This window comes from Triplophysa dalaica, chromosome 21, assembly GCF_015846415.1.
Source record: "Triplophysa dalaica isolate WHDGS20190420 chromosome 21, ASM1584641v1, whole genome shotgun sequence".
Lineage (NCBI taxonomy): Eukaryota > Metazoa > Chordata > Actinopteri > Cypriniformes > Nemacheilidae > Triplophysa > Triplophysa dalaica.
In genome coordinates this window covers 14,373,705-14,395,117 of record NC_079562.1, presented here as the reverse complement: position 1 = coordinate 14,395,117, position 21,413 = coordinate 14,373,705, and the positions used below count along the sequence as shown (strand labels likewise).

The following is a 21,413-nucleotide window of genomic DNA, read 5'->3' as shown; positions in this document are numbered from 1 at the left end:
TTGAACAGCAGTGAAGTTGACAGCACACACTGATAAAAACTATAAGACCATTTCATATTTATTTCAAGACACAGATCAACATATGAACAAGTAAACAGTCAAATGAAAAAAAAAACATCATGACAATCTACAAATGGTTTAAACATGTAATTGCTGTGACAATTTTAAATTCGTAAAGAAAATTATTCAAAAATAGATCGATTACTTAAAGGGATAGTTCGCTCAAAAATTAGGATTCTCTCATCATTTACTCACCCTTGAGTTGTTCCAAATCTGAATACCTTTTTTGTTTGAGATGAACACAGAGAAATATATTTGGAAGAATGCTTGTGACCCGACAGATTTTACACCGCATTGACTCCCATAGCTGGAAAAAGTACAATGGTGGTCAAAAGTGCCCAAGAACTGTTTGCTGTCCTACATTCCTCAAAATATCTTCTTTTGTGTTCAACAAAAAAAAAACAGTTTTTCCTACTATTGGAGTCAATAGGGGGCAAAATCTGTTTAGTTATAAGCATTCGTCCAAATATTTTCTCTTTCTTCATCAGAACAAAGAAATGTATACAGATTCGGAACAACTCAAAGGTGAGTTAATGATGACAGTCAATTGTCAATTTTCATTTTTGGGTGAAGTATCCCTTCAACATTGTATCATGAGGCTCACGCTTCTATCTGGGCTCAACTTAAGCCCAAACAGCCAAATAAAGTTCTTCACAGCTCATGACACTTAAATACAACTATACAATGAACAAAACATTTCAGTGACATTATTTACAGTAGACATCAAAGGCTCAAAATCAGGAAAGTTAAGGGCATGAGATTCAAAGGTGGTCCAAAGTCTTGACTGGAGTTTCAGATCATTCGTTTCTCCACACCCACCCTGTGGAAGAGAAGATAAAAACACCATTGACTACTATAGTCGGAAGAATTGCTTAATAAATTATTTTTTGTTGAAAAGAAGATATTTTGAAGAATGGAGGAAAAGAAGCAGTTCTAGGGCACTTGTAACTACCATTGTCATTTTTCCTACTATCATTGGCAATGGTGCCCAAGAAATGTGTGGTTGTAAGAATTATTGCGAATATATTTCTCTGTTCAGCAGTACCAAGACATTTATACAGATTTGGAACAACTCGAGGTTGAAAAAAAATGAAGGTTAGGCATATTAAAAAAGCAATCCTTGAAGGTCCACCCCTAACAAAACCATCAGTTTTTGTGAAAACAGATTGCACGAAAATGCACAGGTGAGTTTTTTGTGAATTAGTCACCATAAAATAGATTCAGATTGATCCCTTTATGTCAACTCCAGGGTTCGCAGACCATAGTGATGCTTTGTAGCCTAAACAGAATTTGATCATTTACCTTCAACTTTTAGTGACCTTTTGAAGGAGCTGAGGGCTGCAGGCCGGCTGAACTAGGACCTTGAAGACCAACAGCTCTGGGCTACACAAGCAAAGAACAAAATTATCACAAATCACATTACGAAAGCATGGCTCTAATTTTCATTTTTTTACTTGTCCTCCATCGTTCTTTTACCTGTTGTGCGCATCCCTTTTGCAATGTTATAATGGTGGCGTCCTTCACAGTCACTTGAGCGTCCAGCAGATCTTTGGACTCTCTCAGTCTGGTTTGCTCTCTGAGCAGCTGCTCCAGCTGTTTATCAAACGTCTGCTGCGCGTCTTGCGCGCGTTTGCTGCTCTCCTCCGCGTCTGCTTTTCGACCCGCCGCGCACGCGCTCAGTTCCGCGTTCAGACGCGCGTTCTGTACCTCCATTCGGCTGCTCTGGATCTGAATGGCCGAGACCTTCTCGCCCACCCTGTCGAGGTAGCTCTGAAACTTGTCCTCCACCTGCCGGGAGAGGCTGGTGCAGTTTGAACGAATTCTCTCGATCTGTTCGTGCTGTTTCTGACAGGTGAGGTGAAACGTGAGCGAGTGAGGGAAGAAGTTGTCGATCTTGGTGAGGAAGGCGCTCGTGACCGTCTGGATGCCTTGCAGGGACTCTGCGAAGTCTTCTTTGCATTTTTTGGTGTAGACATCGAGTTGGGATTTTTGTTCGATGTTTTCCTGTCTCAGTTTGATGACTGTGCCGTGGTGGTCGTTTTTGTCCCGCACTGCGTTGTCCAGTTCTGCTCTGAGGTACTGGACCGTCTGACTGAAGTTGCTTTGAAGAATTGTATGAATAGCTTTTTGTTGATCTAGAAGGTTTTGCATGTTCCTTAAATCACCTGAGGAGAGAAAAATGAGTCAACGCTGTTCTGTCATCATTTACTCAAACCTGTATGAGTTTCTTTTGCAAACCCCAAAATGGCTTTACCCATTCACTTCTATTGTATGGACATAAATCTAATGCAAGTCAATCGGTGTCCTTTCTGTTTGGTTACTTTTTTCTTCAAATTTTTTTATTTTGTCTTCTGCAGAAGAAAGAAAGTCATGAAATAGCAAGAATGAGTAAATAGAGACAGAATTTTTCTTTTTTGGGTGAACTATGCTTTTATAGACTAAGTTGGTTTGCTGTTCTTTGATGCTCTTCCAGTCTGATCACAGTGCTAAACAAGCAAAGATCGGCAAAAGCACCTTAGTCTGGTTTTAGATGTTGTTTTATTCATTAAGACGTGCACTCACCACTTTGAGGATTGCTGGGTGGACATATGGCTGGAGTATTACGAGTAGTCGCAAGTTTCATTTTATTCATCTCACACTGAGCCTGTAAAATATCAAATTAAATGTGTTTAAGAGACATGACTTTTGTCTAAGAATCCTTAGCAATAATTCACCAGTTAGTATTTCATGAAATACTGCCAGTGCTATGTTTTATCCCAACAAAAAATAAAGAAAATCAATTAAACACGTTTTACCTCACATTTGTTACATAACTGTAAAAAAAATTGTAATGTAAAGACTGGACTTATGTTGCTTTGAACGTTTGCAGATAACCCAATTTCAATTTTTACTGAAGCACAGTGAAAAGTTAAAATTTAAAAAAGTTATTGCAATAATAAAAACAATCAGTAAGCAAAAATCTAATTTCCAAAAAGAGATGTTTTGTGAGAATCACATATAAGCAAATAAAAAACTTACGAGGTTCTTCTGCACAGTTTTGATGTTATTTGTCGACATGTTCAGGTCATTTCTAAGTTTTGCTATTTCTTTGTCTGCTGCGTCTTTTTCTCCTGTCTTTGCTTTGAGGGCCCCGGTGAGGTCAGCTTTCTCTTTTCTGAGTTTAGTGTTGTCTGCGGACAGTTTGTTGAAGGCCAGTTCCAGCTCTTCTACTCTCTTCTCCTCCGCCGTCTTCTCCGGCTGGCCGTAAACAAGAAACAGGACCAGACTGGTGATGATGAGCGACTGGATCAGAGAAGAGAAGAAAAACACAATTCTCATGTAGTAGCCACAACTTTTGCCTTTGGCTTTGTGCTTCTGTTTGGCATCCAGACCAAACGTCGCTCTGGAGTAGCTGTTGTACATGTCTGCAGTCCAACGTTGAGTTAGAAAACGACTCGGAAACCCCAAAAAACTACTGTGTGTTTATTATGACAATGGTCAGGTGGTTATGAAAATATTCTGCAGAGACGGTCACACTTGTTCGGTTGATGGCATGTCAACAGTTCTACCAGAACGTGGGGCGGTAGCTGTATTTATAATCGTGAGGACACACTTCCCACTGCTCGGTCCTTTCCGGGTCCTCCCCAGGAAAGCTCCAGAGGTTATACTTGATGCATTCTGGCCTTACGGAGATCTCCAGAGATAAACAAACCAGAGCTTCTCCTTTGGTTGCTCTCAGTGACCCATATCTATTCAATGAATATTATTAATGCAGCTCTAAAAAATAACAAGATCATAAGTCTCCATCATCCGTCATCATGATATGTTCTTCAGAATGAAGTTCTCTCGTGTTTTAATGTAAATGAACTTTGTATCTACTGTCATTTGGGAGTAATTTTATCCAATGGGTGCCAAGAGAAACAATGTTCCTGCAAACGGTAAAAGCAGAAACTTCCTGGATCACATCAGATACGTAAACACACATGATCAAAACAACCTATTTGACATTGTTTCCTGCAGAGACTATCGCTAGAATCAGAGGAACAACAATGGTGACCCGTCATCCTCCACGAAGGAATGAATAACAAACACTCCCAGAAGTCCAGGGGCCGGCAGCATGTTTGATCCCGGGCCGGCGATGACGCTCGTGCCTCAGTCGTGTCTGGTAGAGTGTGAAGAGAGACCATAAAGAAAGTCAGGGGTTTTCCTGCAGGCCATTGTCCACTTGCCAAGCCAACCACAGCGGAAAGTTGAATTTATGGGGGTATTTGAAAATGATTGAAACTTTCTAGCAGAATCCGCTCGCGAAATGCATATGAGCTTTAAGACAAAAGCAGGAAGCTGAATTGGCAAAACGCGGAGGACGCAAAAGATTTGTCAAATTTACTCAGGTCTGCATCATGTTTTGCAAAATGTCCCACCTTTTTGCCAAACATTAAAGGGGAATGGATGCTTAAGGGATAGTTCACCTTAAAACTAAAATTTTGGTATGTCATTCAAAATCTGTATATGACTGTTTGCACAAAAGAATATGTTTTGAGAAATGTCTCCGTGGTTTTGTGTACATACAATGGAAGTCAATGGGGTTCAATGTTGATTTGGTTATCAACATTCTTCAAAATATCTTCTATCGTGTTCTGCAGAAGAATGGAAGTCATACGTGCTTGGAATGACATATTGAATAAATTATAATCATTTTGGAACTATTTGTATTTCAGAGAAAGAAAAGTTAAAGCATTCAACGGACATTCGTTTGTAAGGTGAATCTGAGATGCTTAAATGGGCCCTCCCAAATCCTGAAGGGTTCAAAGAATAGATGGATGCTCGGTGTCTTTCTGAGAATTTTAAAAACAATTTTGTTGGATTTCTTCCAACTCTGTTTACAATCTCGAACAAAAGTACTTCCCAGAATCAAGGAGGTTCCAGACTGAAAAACGTTAATGATTATTAACACAGTAAAGGAGTGACCTGAATGAAGCCTTCCGACTATTATCTGTGAACTCTGGTGGTGCTGAACAGCAGGATACTGTATCACAGGTTACAAGAGTTTGTGTTAAAACAAGAATCAAAACATAGAATTATGAAGAAATCACAAATAAAGTTCAAGTTAATAATGTCATAGGTACATTATCACAATTGTTACGGGGATTCATTGCAAACAGTGACTGCTTTAACAAACTGTCCTCTTGTGACCTCTTGTGGATTTTACTGACACTTAAGCACATGCAATGTTATTTTTGCATTTGTGTATTTAAAGAGATCTCAAAAATAGATTCACTCCTGTCTCTCATAACCGGCATATGACCATATATAATATTTAGAGAATTGTCTCAGTGGTTTTGTGTTCATACAATAGATGTCGATGGGGGTGAATGTTGTTTATGTCCAACATTCTTCAAAATATCTTTAGTGTTCTGCAGATGAAATGTTTCATTTCTAGAAATTACGCAGATATAGATATCATATCCTTAGCACTCACAATAAATTAACCATAATTCTTTTAAAAATATATTTCTGATGTCAGTCTATAGATCACGTTATTCTAAACAAATTGCAACATTCAATAAGAACTTCAATTACGTAATACAAAAAATACATTCAAATCAAATTTCAAATGCTTTTTTATATCTCATCCCATTATTTTTACACGCAGCTTTATGCCTATTTATACTTGTTAGACTGCAACCATCAAAATGTTGAGTATAATAAAGAATTAATTTACATAAAATGTATTTACCAGGAGCAAACAAACAGAATTTACAAGATGCTGTTGACCCTCACCATACGCACATTAGGTTACAGGTCCATGAAGCATACCGGTAAAGCTCATCGGTAAAAATATAACAAGAAATGAGATAGTTAGAGTAGCAGAATGCTGAAAAATTATTACAACAGAACTTAATACAACAGTAATAGTCAACAATTGCACAGCAGGGTTTTGAGCTACAATGCTAATGAAAAGCACATTGCCAGTATAGAAATGCACGTGTGCACTTGTTCATAGATCACTTCTTCATTGTCTGTTCATTACTCCAGTTGCAAGTACTTTTTGAGCGGTCTGTTATGTCAAAACACTGGTGACGTCACACCGTGGCCTCCGTCTCCTGCGTGTCGTCGTCCTCCAGCAGGCTGTAGGAGGCGTGGCTCTGGAAGGGTCTCTGCAGCGGATGGCACAGAAGTTTGGCCATGCAATTGTGCAGCTCGATGGCAGGACCACACAGTGACACCTCAAACTGATAACACATCCCCTTAGAGTCCAACTCGCTGAAAGACGCATACGCATCCTGAAATTACAGAAACAGAGCTTTAGAGCCTTACTATTTCAATGCAGTTTATGAGAGATAACTGTGGGACGCTTAATGACCTTCCAGCTAGTGTCTTCTGTCTGCTCTTCAGTCCCATTATGAAGATAAACAAGATCAAAGAAAAAATAAGGAGACTGCAGCATTTTCTGGAGAGAAAGTGAACAAAATGAACATAAAGTTAAGGGCCAGTGTATGAAATTTAGTGACATCTAGTGGTGAGGTTGCAAACTGCAACCAACAGCTCTCTCCACCTCTCCCTTTCGAAGCACTACGGAGGCTTACACAGAATTAAGATGTTGTCACGCATTCGCTTTTTGGCTGAAGGAGATAATTTATTTATAAACCACTCTCTGTAGAGAAGTTTGTCTGTTTAGGGCTACTGTAGAAGTAAGGGGACCCGCGGTGTATGTAGATAGAAATAGCTCATTCTAAGGTGATAAATCCTTATGTATGGTCTTTATACACCTCTGAAGACATAGTTACACATATTCTGTTGCATTTCTGTCGAAAGATCCTCCAAAAAATTACACATTACACTAAATCTAGAAATCTGTCTGCCATCTATAACAGCAGCTCTCTTATCTAAGTTGAGCTCTTTTTTTTCTTTTTATTGGTTAAATATTTGCTAAATTCTCAGAAATATGTGCAGTGTTTGACCAAAAAATGAAATATGGAGATACAAGGTTTGATGATATGTAAGTAATAACTTACTTTGATGGCATCAGAGGGGTTAAACTGAAGCATTCCTGCATGTCGGCTAAAAATAAGGAGAGTTCGGACTACAAAGGGAGGCGGAATGGTCTGAACGTTCTCCATCTGAGGAAGTTCAAGTTTCTGCAAACTATATGAAGATATTAGATAACCAATTTGGAATCTCACATTTGTAGGAGTCACATCGGATTTAAACACATGCAAAAGAGAAAACATACTCACATTACATTAAGGAGATCTTCCAGGTCTACAGGTAACAGTTAAGAAAGCGAACGTTTTTGACAAATTCACAAATTTGGAATAGATCAACCGGTATAAAGACTATAAAGTTAGTCAATCCTTGATAATAAGGATACTGAAAGACTCGCAGACATTGGTTTCTAGGTCGTACAGGCAGCTGCACAGCTCACGCGGGTCAGAGGTGAACCCCGATAACTGTGTAAGAGAGAAGGAATCGCTGATAAACTACAACATGACAATGTGACCCAAAACCAAGACGGCCTGATGTTTCATCCACTCACCCACATGGCATCATCATTCACCACCACCAGAGCGAACTCGTGCCTTTTGTCTATCTTGTGTTTAGTTCTTACAAACATCTCGACCATCTTCTGGGAAATATTTAAAGCGTTTGTCTTGGACCTGAAATTGAATCATTTACAAAATAAACGTTTACAAAACAATCTGTCAACTTCATGTGCAATTTTAGCATTAAAAAAATGCAAAGTTACCCATTAAAGGACTCTAGTTTTTGAAGCGACATCTCCTCTGAGAGGTCCAAACAAATTATCTGTTTAGGAGACATTACAAGACGAACTTGTAAGACTTCAACAAAAACTCCACCACATTTTGTTGTCGTATACAAACACTATGTCATATTAATCGACAGACAGACACACCACTTTCTCCGGGCAGTTGACCCGTGGTGCACGCAGGTGTAACTCTGCAGACGGAGGGATCTGGGTGGACAGGGAGGAGGGCTGCGGGGGTTTAGGTCTTTCTTTCGTCCCGGATGCCATCGCTGACATGCCGCTCGCTGGGTTTGAAGCCGCAGCAACGGGAGCAGGTGCAGCAGCTGTGATTGTAGGGGCAGTAGTCGGGGGGCTATCAGAGCTGGCCGCTTCTCCCTCCCCTTCTACCCGACTGCCCACAGCCGGCTGTGGAGGGGATGGCAGAACGTTGCTCAAGCTGCCATTGCTGCTGCGCCGGTCCTCAGCACCCTCCGGGTTGGATCGGGTCCTGGGTCTCAGGTCAACCATCCGCTCCTCTCCGTCAGCCTGACCGGGTTCAGGGATCTCCATGACAACCTGACAACATCACACATGATACTGTCACAGTCAGATCTTAAAAGCTCACTAGAGTCACAAACAGTAAGATACATTTGGAGGAACAATGTACATTAAACCGGTTATTATGATACATACTATTATCATATTGCTTTTTGGCAAATACATAGAAATATAATATTTTACGACTGAAGAGAGAACAACCTCAGATCAGTTATTTCGATAAAAGCACATAAAGTAAAAGCACTGACCACATGTTATATTAAGGTCGAAATACGACTAACGTTATACATAGAGTGCTATCATACAATCTAATGCTTAAAATACATTTACAATATTGTGGTGTAAAACAACAAATAATCGCGATTTCTCAATATTAACTGCTTTGATAAACATGTGACGTATACAGTCAGCACGAGTACAATAAAAAAAACGATGAACTTACCAAACATTAAACAGAAAATATATTTATTAGAAAAACTACGATCTTATTTACTTGTCCAACAATTTTTTCCAGCACTTCCTGATTATCTTCTTTCAGTGACAGCGAGGATCGAGTGTTGAGGAGAGTCTGTGATGAGTTGCGCCTCTAGTGGACCGGAAAGAAACTGACGCTTCAATTCTGCGTTAGACTACATCCAGGAAACTTGAAGGAAGACTTCACCCAAATTTTACATGTGCTCTTTTTGTCTCCATGAAACATAACGTTTTTAAATATCCACCATACATTTAAAGGTTCCAAAATGTGTGTCTTGTGAACTGAACCATGTTTGTGAGAACATAAAATACAAATATAACTTCAAATTCATTTCTCCTGAATAAGCTCGAAATATTAAATGTTTTCTCAAATGTTTCTATTGTTTCGCTTCATAAGACATTTATTCGTATTTGTATTATAGTCTAGTTGCCATTTGTTTTACTTGTGACGTATTTAAGTAAAACGTAATTAACTTATGATGTATGCACGATCACACATCAGCCACAATGCTCATGTGGAAAGTCATTTAGTATGTAACTTGATTTAAACAGCTTATTTTTGATGAATACAAAACATTATTTTAAAAGGAGGATTCTGCTATTTACTTATTTGTATTCTTTGTATCAAACTTACAAAACAATACAAGACATTTAGAAGATTCCTTATGTTATCAACCAAAGGTGTCAAATGAAACTCAAACAAGAAATATAAAACAAAGAGAACGGGTGTGAATGAACTGAGGAATTATTATATCAGAAAGCAGGTTTAACACAATAGTGGCAGTGTGTTTCATCTGTACGTGCTGTGCTATATCTCACATGCTTACTGAGCAGAGGTGGAGACAGAGACACACTCGATCCAGCACACTGAAACTCTTTCAGCTGTACAGCGAACACTGTTCAAAAGCCTGGAGCTTTCCTTCATCTTCACCTTATTTTAAAGAGACAAACAACAAGTTTCCAGCAAAATCAGAAAAATGACTGAGGTGAGTTTCTTTCTCTCAGATTATGACACATTACACACCACACGAAAATGTATTGTACAACATGATGCAAAATACAATAACTGTTGACCTTGTTAACTATATTTTTGGATTTAGATAAGTTTGTGGAGTACTAGCTTGTGTAATTGTCCATATATTTAATTTACCAGAACTCTACTAACTCCACTATATGCACTATTGTTTTAAAAGAAATGAGTGGGCTTTCATCTATATGAGGTCACTTGTATAAACCATGTGAAACATTCATCGGTTTGAAACAAAAACAATGTCAGAGATTTCTAAGAAATTAATTTAAAGTCAAATTACAATTCTATCTTAAAACTAAGGAGAAAGGTTTCTTTTCTCACATTGAGCTACATCATGTAACAGAGCAGGAAGTGCAGGATGTGTCTGTTTCCTCCACTGAGAACAAAAGAGTGATGTGGAAAACAACAACATGTCATGTTTATACTGTACGGCTTCTTCGTGGGTTTGTTATAATGTTCAATGTCCAAAGAATTGGGCACTTAAAACATGCTCGCAGATGGTCACCGCATTAGTTAATGTCATGTCGACATAAATGGGATTTGAAAAAAAGGGCATAATCATGCTTTCAAACAACACATTTGAAAAAACATATATGTTGAAAATAAAATAAAGCATAGATGTGAATTGTAAGTGGAAGATAAGAATTGTTAGTCTAAGAAATACTGGCATGCTTCAACCCAACACTTGGTTTAGTCCATGGTGCTAATAAAGCAATATGTCCCAAGAAGCTGTGGGTTACAATGCATTATAGGCTAACGGTCAGCCATTATATCAGGGTATTTTTATAATGGCTTAGAACTTCGCTCAGCCAATCAGAATCAAGGATCAGAACTGACCGCTTTATAATATGGCTATAAATGGTGCTTTATAGCTTGAAAAGTGGTTCTTGGCTCCTAATCAGGGAACCACTTTAAGTGCTATTGAACCATATCTTGGTGCTTCAGTGGTTCTTCAGCGGTTCTTCAGCAGTTCTTTGGGATGACTGAGGTGCTATATAGAACCATACAGCCCTGCTTCCATAAATGAACCTGTAAAGCCCCTGTATGGTTCTTACGCGGTTATATATACTGTAGCAACTTAGTCATCTCAAATAACCGCTGAAGAACCACTAAAGCACCAAGATATGGTACTATATAGCACTGAAAGTGGTTCCCCTATGATTTTGAGCCAAGAACCACTTTTTTGGGTTGAAAAAACCCCACCATTTTTAAATGGTGTGTAGTTCTCTTGTGTATTCCTGTTGTTTAACTCTAAAATAGCAGAATCCATCTGGTTTACGTCTTTTTGACGTCTGCATTTCAGTCTGGAAGACATCTGAAATACATAGTTTGCTCATCTGCAATACGTCTCGGAGACGTCTGTAATACATCTGCTAAAGATCTGGAGATCTGCTGCATAAAAACATCTGCTAAACATCTTAGAAAGAGCAGCTTTACATCCATTCTAAATCATACACATCTTACAGACATCTTCTAGATGCCTATATAAACTCTGACAGCAGACATCTCTGAGATGTATTGCAGATGAGCAAACTATGTATTGTAGATGTCTTGCAGATGTAAATGCAGACATCAAATAGACGTAAGCCAGATGTATGTGTGCTATAAGGGTTGGCAGACCATTGCAATAGCAACACAAAAGTTTGCTCCCATTTTGATAAAAAAGTAATACCATGGATGCACTGTAAAAGGGGTAAAAGCAATGTAAATTCACTATAGGGTCAACCCATATGACCTCAGTGTTCTTTAAAAAAACAGTTTTTGCCCATTTACTTCATATTCTCACAAGTTACATGTACTCAACAGGGATCGGACGGTCTGATGTCTGCAGACTGTGAACTTGCACAGTGTGAGACGGAGGTGAACACATTACTGCAGATTATCTCTGACCTCAACAGAAAGATGAACTCCTTGCAAATACCACGGTAATACCTGCCCCTTACCATAACAGGTCACCTGTTTCTTGTGATCTAATGCACGTGTTTTTATAGAGAAATGCAAACATCTGAGACTCCAACACAGGTCAGTGAGAGTGTTATTCAGCAGGGCTTGAGTTCTTCAGCATGCAGTCTTACAGTGGTGGATGCTGGTGGCACATCTCTACAGACTGAGACCGAGAAAAACCACAAGACCTCAGAAGGCATGTCATGTCTGTACAATGTCTCATCATCAATCATAGTAAACACTGCATCAAAACAGACAGGCTGCTATTTACTGCACTATTGATCCCATTCCAGACTTTTGTTTCTCCACTCAAAGCTGCATATTAAACTTTAAAATAGCATCCCCTTTTACTGGACACATCATTATGACTCTTAAATGTAAAGGTGCAGTATTTCTAAATCAATAGTGAGTTTCTTTGTAGCAATAAATGCATTTCAGTTTCCAGTTTATCAAAAGAACCAAAAGCTACATCTGTTTTTTTGTTTTACTTGTGTTATAGTTTCCTTATTTCATTATCTTCTTTGTCTCATTAATTGACCATACTGCAAATATGTATATATTACTACATATATTATATTACTAAACTAAAAACTTTCAAAACTTTTCTGTTCATTGAGATCAAATAAAATATTCCCCCTAAAAAAGATTGGAAAAACTTAAACTTAATGAAAACTTGAAATGTTGCCCCAGAAAACTAAAATAAGTTTTATAGAACTAAAATTATGAGAATAAACAGAAACTGAAATAAAAAAGAATTTATCTTATATTGCAACATAATAAATAAATAAATAAATAATAAAATGAAAAAAATGTAACTAAAATTAACTTAAAAACTAAAAACTTGTTTAAAATATTAATAAAACGAAATAAAACAAAAAACAAAACTACAATAACTCAAATATAAACCCATTTTTGCATTTTATTAACAACTTTAAAAACTAAATTTAATAATAAATAAACACGCTTAATAATTAATTTTCAAGATAAAAAACTACAATGGGATGAGGTCACGTGACAACAATATTACATAGTACTATTTGAAATGTTTCTTGTCGAAAAAACTGTTTTGCTTACTATTTCAATATATTTTCTATTTTTATGGCATACTAAAACTCTTCTTTACAAAAACAAATATTATTTTTATATTTATTTCTGTCGTTCTGTTCAAAGTGTTCAAAAGCAGCTTAACACAATATGCAATTAAGATAGCTAAAACAAATTTTCTGTAAATTTTAAGAATGAAAAAGAAATGATTAAAAAACTGAAAACATAAATGTTTCCACAGGGGGCAGCAGTGAGCTTTGGCACGACCTGCAGAAGGTTCTTTTTGCTCTTGAGACCTCTAGTGGTCAGGGGAGGAAGATGTTCAAACTCCAGACTCACAATGCTGAGAGAATCCAGGCCAATCATCTATCTGCTGCTAGAGAGACCTGGGTTCATGCCACACAGGTGCTGATGTCATCACCCACGCTATAGTTCATGATACTGTATGTACTGCTCCACATCTAAACCTCCTGAATGTGCTCCAGGTGCTGGAGGAGATGGAGAGTGATCTGGGGATCTCGTACCCCTCTGCTCTGCCCCCTGATGAGAGACGTCAGTATCAGCGGGAGATTCTCTCACTGTACAAACAGAACCGAGACCTCAACGCCTCCATGAAGAGCCGTCAGGAAGAGCTTAAGGGTGCTGAAAGAACTCTGGCGGATATTGAGGACGAAAAGAAGTGGCTACAGGAAAAGGTTGAGGATTATCTATAAATGTTATTTTATGATGTTGACCGGTAGCATTTCTTTACATTTGCTATACTACTATCAAACTTTTATTAAGCATAAGCGAAATAACCAAACTTTTTGTTACATATGACAGATCTGTGTTTTTACCTGCTCTCTTCACCTTCAATCTTTTGTCAGGCAGTGAATCTTAAGCAGAAATGGCTGTGTGGAGTGAGTCGTTCACCTCCTCTAAGCCCATCACTGTCCTCCAGTCGAACCCCGAGCCCCTGCTTCTCCTCACCATCGTACCCTGGATCTCCTCTGTTGCCCCGGAAGCGCTCTGTGTCCACCCCAGACTCTCCTCTGTCCCCCTGCACCGTTGATTCTGTGCTACAGTCTGAGATTGACAGGCTACAGAGGTGAGAGATCTATTCTTTACATCAGTGGTTCTCAACAGGGAGGCCCCAGCTGACTTCCAGGGGGACTCAAAATGACTAATCATTTAAATTATAGACATTAAAATTAAATCAGGATGTTTATTATTTGGACATTTTTATAATAAAGAAATGCTTTACCATTTAATTTTATTGGGTGGAAATTGTGAGTTTTTTGTATTGTTGAATACAATGGGGACCCCCACTGGCATCAAAACGGTTGAGAACCCCTGATCTATTACCCTCCTATACCCACCCTGTTTCTGATATATCTGAGATGTAAATCCACAGTCAAATGGAAACCCCAAATTCCACCTAAAGCGGTAAACCCATTTTACACTTTTATAGACCTCTTTGGATGAAAGCAGGTCCAGAAGAACTTGTTTCACTACGTTTCAAAAATGTTTTTAACAAAATACGCCAAACTGAATATTTAAAACCGATAAAAAAATGTAAGATTGAATTTTATACTGTATGTAAACAATTTACAATAAATCAATAATAAAACCGGACCTGTGTTTACATTTTGCAAAGTGGTCTATAAATATTGACAATTAAAATGTTATATATTAATTAATTTCATAAATATTTAATAATGCAGAATGTATTGAATTTGCCTGAAGGGTGTTTCAGGCTTCAGGAGATTTCTGTCTCTGTGGGTCATTGATTATATACTCGAGGTTTATTACAAAATATGCAATTCTATAACATCTCTGGATGATTTAATGCAATGTTATATAGTATTGATGTGGATGTTTTTTTTCTTTTCTTTTTTGATCAAAGCAGTCCTTGGTCCGAAATGTTTCGACAGACCCCTGATCAAAGTATATCTTTAAATTAAAAAACAATTTGCACAGCTGCTCTAGGAAAGTATAAGCAAACAAAAAGTGAATATAATATAGGGAAGGTGACATATTTATAATATGATTATTTGTTATTAATATGATTAATATTGTTGTTGGAACGTGATATTATTTAATATGTTAGTTAAATGTATATAGAAAAGGGATGCTTCACCCAAAAATAAAAATTAGGTCAACATTTACTCACCTTCGAGTTCTGCATACATTTCTTTGTTCTGATGAACACAGAGAAAATATTTGGAAGAATTAAAATTTTGGGGTGAACTGTCTCTTTAACTGGTATAGTAAATATGTTAACTATTGTGTACGGTAAAGCTGGAATCACTTCTGACAGGTTTGTTTTGTATGAGAAGGTGTTTGGAGCGTCTGAAAGGTCGAAATGAATGTCTGAATGCCGCTCTGGTCAGGAGGAAAGGAGAATCGGAGCAGTTGAGTATGAGTCTCAGCCGTCAGGAGGCAGACAGCTCAGCTCTACACATGGCTCTAGCCTACTGGTGTGTTACAGTTCATTGATATATTATCAACTCAGTCATATGATCCCAGTCCGTGACCTTACTAACCATTGAAATTTCAGTCTTATGCTGTTACACCTTGAGCTTTTCAGACAGGCATGAAGTATGTGTGTATGTGGAATGCTGATAATGGCTCTGTGATTGACAGCGAGGAGTGTGAAGAGGCTTGCAGTGACCTGCTTTCCCTGTACGTGGCCAAACAACAACAGAACTCGGGTGCCCCAAGTCTCTGTGATACAGCTTCCTGTGCACATTTGCACGCGGGCTCACACACCGAACGCTTTTCTTGTACAGAAGCATTCAGTGGACCTCCATCTGACCCCTTAAAGTCACCGGGTAAGAACTCGGATGGAAGAGAATCCTCTTGTGCACCAGAGGTCACCGCTGAGCCAACACCAAATAGGTAGGTGCATCAAAAACTTCCTGCTTCGACTCACTCAGGCATCAGATATTACTGACTTGTGGTCTGGCGACTACAAATAGTGCATAATCTGGGCAGGGACCGATTATGACTTTACAGGGCCCCGGGGCCAGTTACCTCCAAGGGCCCCCCTCCAGAATTTTTCAGTTCTTTCCTTTAGCTGCGCACTGTTATAGAAAGTGAAAGATAAGATGATAATGAATATTAAAACCGTTCTCACTCTGCGTTAAATGCTTGCGCTACGCTAAAAAATAAACTGTAGAGGGTTTATTGAAATCTAATAGTAGCTACACAGAGAAAAATCAACAATGGACCAAATTAAGGCGTAATGAAACACACGTCTTTTATTAACTGTCGAATATACACGTATTTAACGCATCACATAAATAAAAAAATATTTCTCACCATAAACATCAATTCATCAAGTTTAAGATTCAGAAAATGCTATTTAAATGTTCTGTAATTTAATTAATTAATTTAATTTAGTCTAATAAATGAAAGATAACATAAAAACATATTTTGCCATGATTTGAGGATCATTTAATTTTTTTACAGGGTATCCACAAAGGCCTTGTATAGGCTATGGGACCCATATATTAAACATCCATATATTAATACACATTTGTTTTCATTGTTGTTGGGTTTTCTGTACCAAACTTGATGACGCAACCTTGAAGTCCAGGGCCCCCTCGGGCTTGTGGTAGTCAGGGGCCCCTGGGCACTGGCCCCATTGGCCCAGTCAGTAATCCATCCCTGAATCTGGGCACGTTTTTAACCGGAAATTAGGATGCTGTACAAACCCTTAATCTTATTCGAAAGGCCTAATTAGATTAATTACAAAGACCTAACATGAAATAACCTTCCCAAACCAATCCAATCAATCCACTTATTCAGTTCTGATAATAAACCGGACGTCACTTTAGAGCTGAAAAGCCTCTCTGTCTCTCTCCAGCCTGTCAGAGGAAGAGTTTGAAGATAAGACTGGTGTTATTCTGCAGAGGATCTCCCGGCTGAAGCAGGACAGGGCGGCTGTGTGTATCCCACAGCAGGGCAAGGCGGGCGAGGGCAAAATCAGCCCTGACACTGGCACGCTCGCGGGGGTCAGAAGTCGTGCCGGTTCGCTTTCCAAAAGCACCAAAGAGGAGAAAGCTGCACTGTCGTATGAGCTGGTGACCGTCAGGGTGGGCGCTCGTGACACAATCCGAATCCCTTTTACATTTGTATATAATATTAGTGTAGTATTTATGATAAAAAAGCATAACCTGTTACGCTTTAATTCTGTCAATATTTAAGTTTAACCACACAATCTTATATGGCTCAGGAGGAGATGTCAGAGCTACGTGGGAACCTCAGACTCCTAGAGAAAGGCAGGAGGTGTTTGGAGCTGACGCTGATGGTCCAGAAGGACCAAGAGCCCGCTGAAGCTCTGATGTTGGAGAGTCTGAGAGAGGAGCTGGGCGAGAGGAGAGCCACCCAACAGGTGTTTATATTGGTCCTGCCCCCACCGTCGATTTATTCATGGCCAGATTTGATAAAACAGCACACCAGAATCCAGTCAGTCATGTTTGCCACATAAATGCAAAATATCTGCGTGTCTTCACTTTATTCTCTTTACATTAAGGTCAGTAATCCTGACAATTTAGGATTTCCGGTTATGTTTGCAGTAAAATCAGGGTACAGTGTTCACCTCTGGGTTAACATTGTGTGACATCATCGCTTTGCCTTCATGTAACGATAACATAGCACTTATCAAGGTAACAGGTGTTTAGTGAGAAATCAAATGAAAAAAGAAAGGTCATAGAGGTTATACTGGAAAGTGAGGAAATTATGGAAAAATGTTTTCTCTCTTTAGTGCAGCATCCCATTCAATGATGACTTGATGTCTGGTTATCTTAGGTGTTACAGATACATCAATTCTCTAAAATACAGTTATACGATATAAAGTCCCACTGACAGTGATAACTCAATGTGAGAATGGTGACATGACTCCTCTGTTGTAGAGAATGGTTGAAAATCGAGTAAAACTGAGCAGTGAAAGTGGGATACCAGGCCCTCGCAATCAATCTATATTACGAGAGATACATGCAGCGCTGCAAAGGTAAGAAAGGAGAACACTGTAAACACATGAGTCGTGTCTATTTATTCATTTGTGAAATCTAAACCCATGAATGTCTATCAGGGAGCAGACGTTGAAGAAGAGGGTGGCAGCTTTACGTGAATCTCTGGACTCAACGCTCACAGACAGCACCAACCAGAGGAGGATCAACAGAGATGAGATCGCACGACTAACACTACGATACAAGTACACAATCACATGGCTGATTACAGCAGGATAATAACTATCAACAAATGTCACGTGACTGTTACCGTTTCATCTTAACCACATAAACGTTACTGCGCATGCACACTTTGGTAAACCACAACTTAACTTCCAGTAGGCTACACATTGTTTATATAATTATAAATAATAATATAAATAATAAATTGTTTATTTTCATAAAATGAACATACAACAAAATTCAACAAATCGTTTATTTAATACAATTATTAAAATAATAACACAAATGAATATTAACATAAATAAAATACAATATAAATAATATTAGAAACTAGTCAAACAAAAATTAATTCGGGGTCAGGAGCGCGCGAACGGTCTTTTAACATCTACCAAGAGGTTATGGCTAGAAGGGATACAGCTACCTCATATATTTTTGTCTCGCTTACAACAATGAATTACTTTTTTCAGGTTAGGTTTAGGGTTGGGGTAAGTAGGCCTTAGCTAATGTAATTTATTGTATGGCAAGATTTTGCATCCCTTACGGCCGTAGCTGTGTCCCTTACCCCCAACCCTCCCATGATCACCCAATAACAATTTAAAGTCACATGATCAGCACCAGTGCTCGAATTGAAGGGGGACTGGAAGGATCCGGGACCCCCCATAGGGCATTAGGGACCCCCATAAGAAGTAAAAAAACAGACTTTGGGGGTCCCTCAGATATATATACTTGAGTAAAAATTATAATGACAAATGTGATTAAATTCATGCGATGGATATGGTCAATTTTGTGAATTAATTATTTACAATCTTTTAAATTAAGTTTATTTATGGGCTAGTTGTCATGTCTCTTTAAATTTGAAACCTCCCGCCCCACGTCTAAAGACAGCTAAGCGCAGGACAGTGAAAGAATTCTGTTCTTCTATGTCAGCCTGTTTTTAATATAATAGTATATAGTTATGCATATTCAAATCAAATATATTGTGTATTTTGTATAAATTGTATATCGCGAGACTGACCCCCACCAAAAAAAAAGTCTTATGAGACTCCCCCATAAGACCTGGTTCAATTTGAGCACTGATCAGCACATTAACAAACAGCAGTAAAATATAGTAGTTGTGGACATTTTTTAAGTACAATCTACCTCTGTATACTACTCTTACAGTGAATAGTATGTAACTTTTCTGAAGGAGTGTGGAATACCTAAATCACCTACTACTACATCCCAGAATGCATCGTGCTTGACTTGACCCTTGATTTACAAGGACATATGTTAATCAATATAAAATATTCATATTTAAAATAATATTTTAATACGTTTTTTAGCATCCCATCTCAAAGCAGTTATATCAAACAATGTTCAACAACCAAGATTAAAAAACATTTTTTTATTGCAAAATTTTGCAGCCTTGGGTCACGTGATGTTAGTGCACAAGTGCTTAAAATGTATCCAAGGCTACAATTTCACAGCTCCCTGTGAAAGGTCAGAATGCTCACAAATATTTCTCTCTGCAGTAAGATCTTAGGCACCTACAGGAGTTCTCGTAAGAAGCACCAGGAGCAGCTATGGCACCTGGAGAAGCAAATCACGGTCATGAGCGAACGTCACGTGGCCCAAGAAGTCGAGTTGAGCGCAACTCTGCAGGCTATGAAGTGGAGAAGAGAAGAAACGGTTCTGTAAAAAACTCTCCAGATACCGCGCAGAAAATATAGACACTTTTTATTGTTTTGAAACGTTGTTATTAAAGCAATATGCAAATGCCTTTGATAAATCTGCAACACAGTTCCTTTAGGGATCACAATGGTGTTACTATTTCAGTCATAAAACAACATGCATGTCTGTACTGATACCTCTTAAATTGCCGGCTTAGGTCACAATAAAATAAAATATTTGACACTAGCTTTTAATTCTGACAACTGTACTGTAAATTGTGTTTATTGCGCTCTAACTGCATAATAACTCTTGTAGACTCCAGATACAAAAGAGTCATTTGACATATTCTTCTAAAGAGATTCTTATCAGGCTCCGATGTTAATATTAAAAGTTATTTCACTTTAATGGCAAAAATGACGTATTCATTGCCATCAAAGTGAAATCACTGAACTTAAAAAAGAAGCCCGCACTGTAAAAAAACTCTTGTAAAAACAGAAATATTCAAACAACTGTATTTCTCTGAAATTACATAGTTTTTCCCGTTTTTCTTTTAAATTTGCGGTCTTTTCTGTAATTTGACAGACCGTGTCTCAAAAATGCACAGTAAAAAAAACATAAAATATAATTTTTTTTCCGGCTGCTGAGGGCGCCAGAAATATACTGTAAAAATATTTTTTCCCATATAAAATTAGATGTTTTTCCTGTAAATTTGCAGCCTTTTGCTGTAATTTGACAGCTTTTGACAGATTTAAAAAATAAGTGAAATATATATATATATATATATATATATATATGTCAAATACAGGTTTTCGGAAATTATATATGAAAATCTGTAAAAAAAATTGTATAGAAAAAACAAGAATTTTAGAGGAAAATTTCAAAATTGCACTTGGAGGCTTTTGCTTCTGAACTCTCCCAAAACATTTTTTCATTTCTCTATATCGCCATCTCTGTCTGAGACATGTAATTGCAGCTTACGTACTATATGTATACCTGGGTTGAGGTCAAATGAAGTCGAACTGACATTTCCTGCAAAATTGTACCCTTCATCTCAACTCAGTAACTTGTATGAAAAAAGTTTTGGTTGTAGCTTTATCAATGCCATTAAAACCTATATGCATTTGTGACGTAGTTGTAAATGTTTTTCTATGTCATTTCTACGTATGTGCAAAAACGTTTTAATAAACAAAAGCTCTTTTATAAATTTCATTGATGTTGTAATGAAACAAATGTTGACTGTTTTAAATTTAGCATCCCTTTTCAAAGCATTTAATATCAAACAATGTTCAACAACCAAGATTAAAATAAAAAAAGTTTTGCAAAATTTTGCAGCCTTGGGTCATATGACGTTAATACACAAGTGCTTAAAATGTATCCAAGGCAACAATTTCATAGTTGTAAATGGTCTTCTAAGTCATTTTCTACATATGTGCAAAAATGTTTTTATAAACAAAAGCTCTTTTATATGTTTCATTGATGTTGTAATGAAACACATGTTGACTGGTAGTTTATTGTATTAAAAACTGCCAATAAGAAGAACGTGCACAGAATAAAAACCCAGTTCAAGCTTTCCAGAGCTCAATTCACAGTCACGTTGATTGAGATCACCACCCCTCCCTCCTCTGTCCATTCTCCCTTTACGATCAAAGCAGCTGCATAATCATTTTCATTTAAAAGCGGTTTCCTTGAGAGTCTCAGAGAAAAGCAGATCACAGAATCTGGGTCAGTGTGTGCCGCTGCTTGTGTGTCT

General features: G+C 37.9%; 3 protein-coding genes across 4 annotated transcripts; 1 reads left to right on the top strand and 2 right to left on the bottom strand.

Annotated features, from left to right (window-relative positions):
• Positions 1–35: 35 nt before the first annotated feature.
• plvapb (plasmalemma vesicle associated protein b) lies at positions 36–3,669 on the bottom strand. Its single transcript, XM_056734893.1, has 5 exons — positions 3,079–3,669; positions 2,623–2,704; positions 1,537–2,225; positions 1,363–1,443; positions 36–880 (listed from the first exon to the last, which is right to left on the bottom strand). The coding sequence occupies exons 1-4, from the start codon at positions 3,460–3,462 to the stop codon at positions 1,372–1,374; spliced, it is 1,227 nt and encodes a 408-aa protein (XP_056590871.1). The 5' UTR covers positions 3,463–3,669; the 3' UTR covers positions 36–880; positions 1,363–1,371.
• A 1,973-nt stretch (positions 3,670–5,642) lies between these two features.
• Positions 5,643–8,922, bottom strand: babam1 (BRISC and BRCA1 A complex member 1). Its single transcript, XM_056734916.1, has 9 exons — positions 8,787–8,922; positions 7,955–8,362; positions 7,787–7,845; positions 7,577–7,697; positions 7,412–7,490; positions 7,278–7,302; positions 7,056–7,185; positions 6,404–6,490; positions 5,643–6,323 (listed from the first exon to the last, which is right to left on the bottom strand). The coding sequence occupies exons 2-9, from the start codon at positions 8,354–8,356 to the stop codon at positions 6,123–6,125; spliced, it is 1,104 nt and encodes a 367-aa protein (XP_056590894.1). The 5' UTR covers positions 8,357–8,362; positions 8,787–8,922; the 3' UTR covers positions 5,643–6,122.
• A 730-nt stretch (positions 8,923–9,652) lies between these two features.
• ushbp1 (Usher syndrome 1C binding protein 1) lies at positions 9,653–21,020 on the top strand. Of its 2 annotated transcripts, XM_056735308.1 has the most exons (13): positions 9,653–9,804; positions 11,655–11,773; positions 11,840–11,988; positions 13,078–13,241; positions 13,322–13,531; positions 13,703–13,923; positions 15,155–15,295; positions 15,462–15,716; positions 16,687–16,915; positions 17,056–17,214; positions 17,735–17,832; positions 17,914–18,036; positions 19,525–21,019. In XM_056735308.1, the coding sequence occupies exons 1-13, from the start codon at positions 9,796–9,798 to the stop codon at positions 19,688–19,690; spliced, it is 2,043 nt and encodes a 680-aa protein (XP_056591286.1). In that variant the 5' UTR covers positions 9,653–9,795; the 3' UTR covers positions 19,691–21,019. The 2 variants fall into 2 exon arrangements, with proteins under 2 accessions (XP_056591286.1, XP_056591287.1); XM_056735309.1 differs by lacking the exons at positions 9,653–9,804; positions 11,840–11,988 and having other exon boundaries at positions 11,653–11,773; positions 19,525–21,020.
• Positions 21,021–21,413: the final 393 nt, after the last annotated feature.

Coding starts and splice junctions, on each gene's coding strand:
- plvapb (XM_056734893.1), bottom strand. CDS start 3,462: ATGTACAACAGCTACTCCAGAGCGACGTTTGGTCTGGATGCCAAACAG. Junction 2,705..3,078: donor AAACTGTGCAGAAGAACCTC/GTAAGTTTTTTA, acceptor GATATTTTACAG/GCTCAGTGTGAGATGAATAA. Junction 2,226..2,622: donor ACCCAGCAATCCTCAAAGTG/GTGAGTGCACGT, acceptor TTCTCTCCTCAG/GTGATTTAAGGAACATGCAA.
- babam1 (XM_056734916.1), bottom strand. CDS start 8,356: ATGGAGATCCCTGAACCCGGTCAGGCTGACGGAGAGGAGCGGATGGTT. Junction 7,186..7,277: donor GAAGATCTCCTTAATGTAAT/GTGAGTATGTTT, acceptor ATCTTCATATAG/TTTGCAGAAACTTGAACTTC. Junction 6,324..6,403: donor CAGAAGACACTAGCTGGAAG/GTCATTAAGCGT, acceptor CTGTAATTTCAG/GATGCGTATGCGTCTTTCAG.
- ushbp1 (XM_056735308.1), top strand. Junction 15,717..16,686: donor GCTGAGCCAACACCAAATAG/GTAGGTGCATCA, acceptor GTCTCTCTCCAG/CCTGTCAGAGGAAGAGTTTG. Junction 18,037..19,524: donor CGACTAACACTACGATACAA/GTACACAATCAC, acceptor TTCTCTCTGCAG/TAAGATCTTAGGCACCTACA.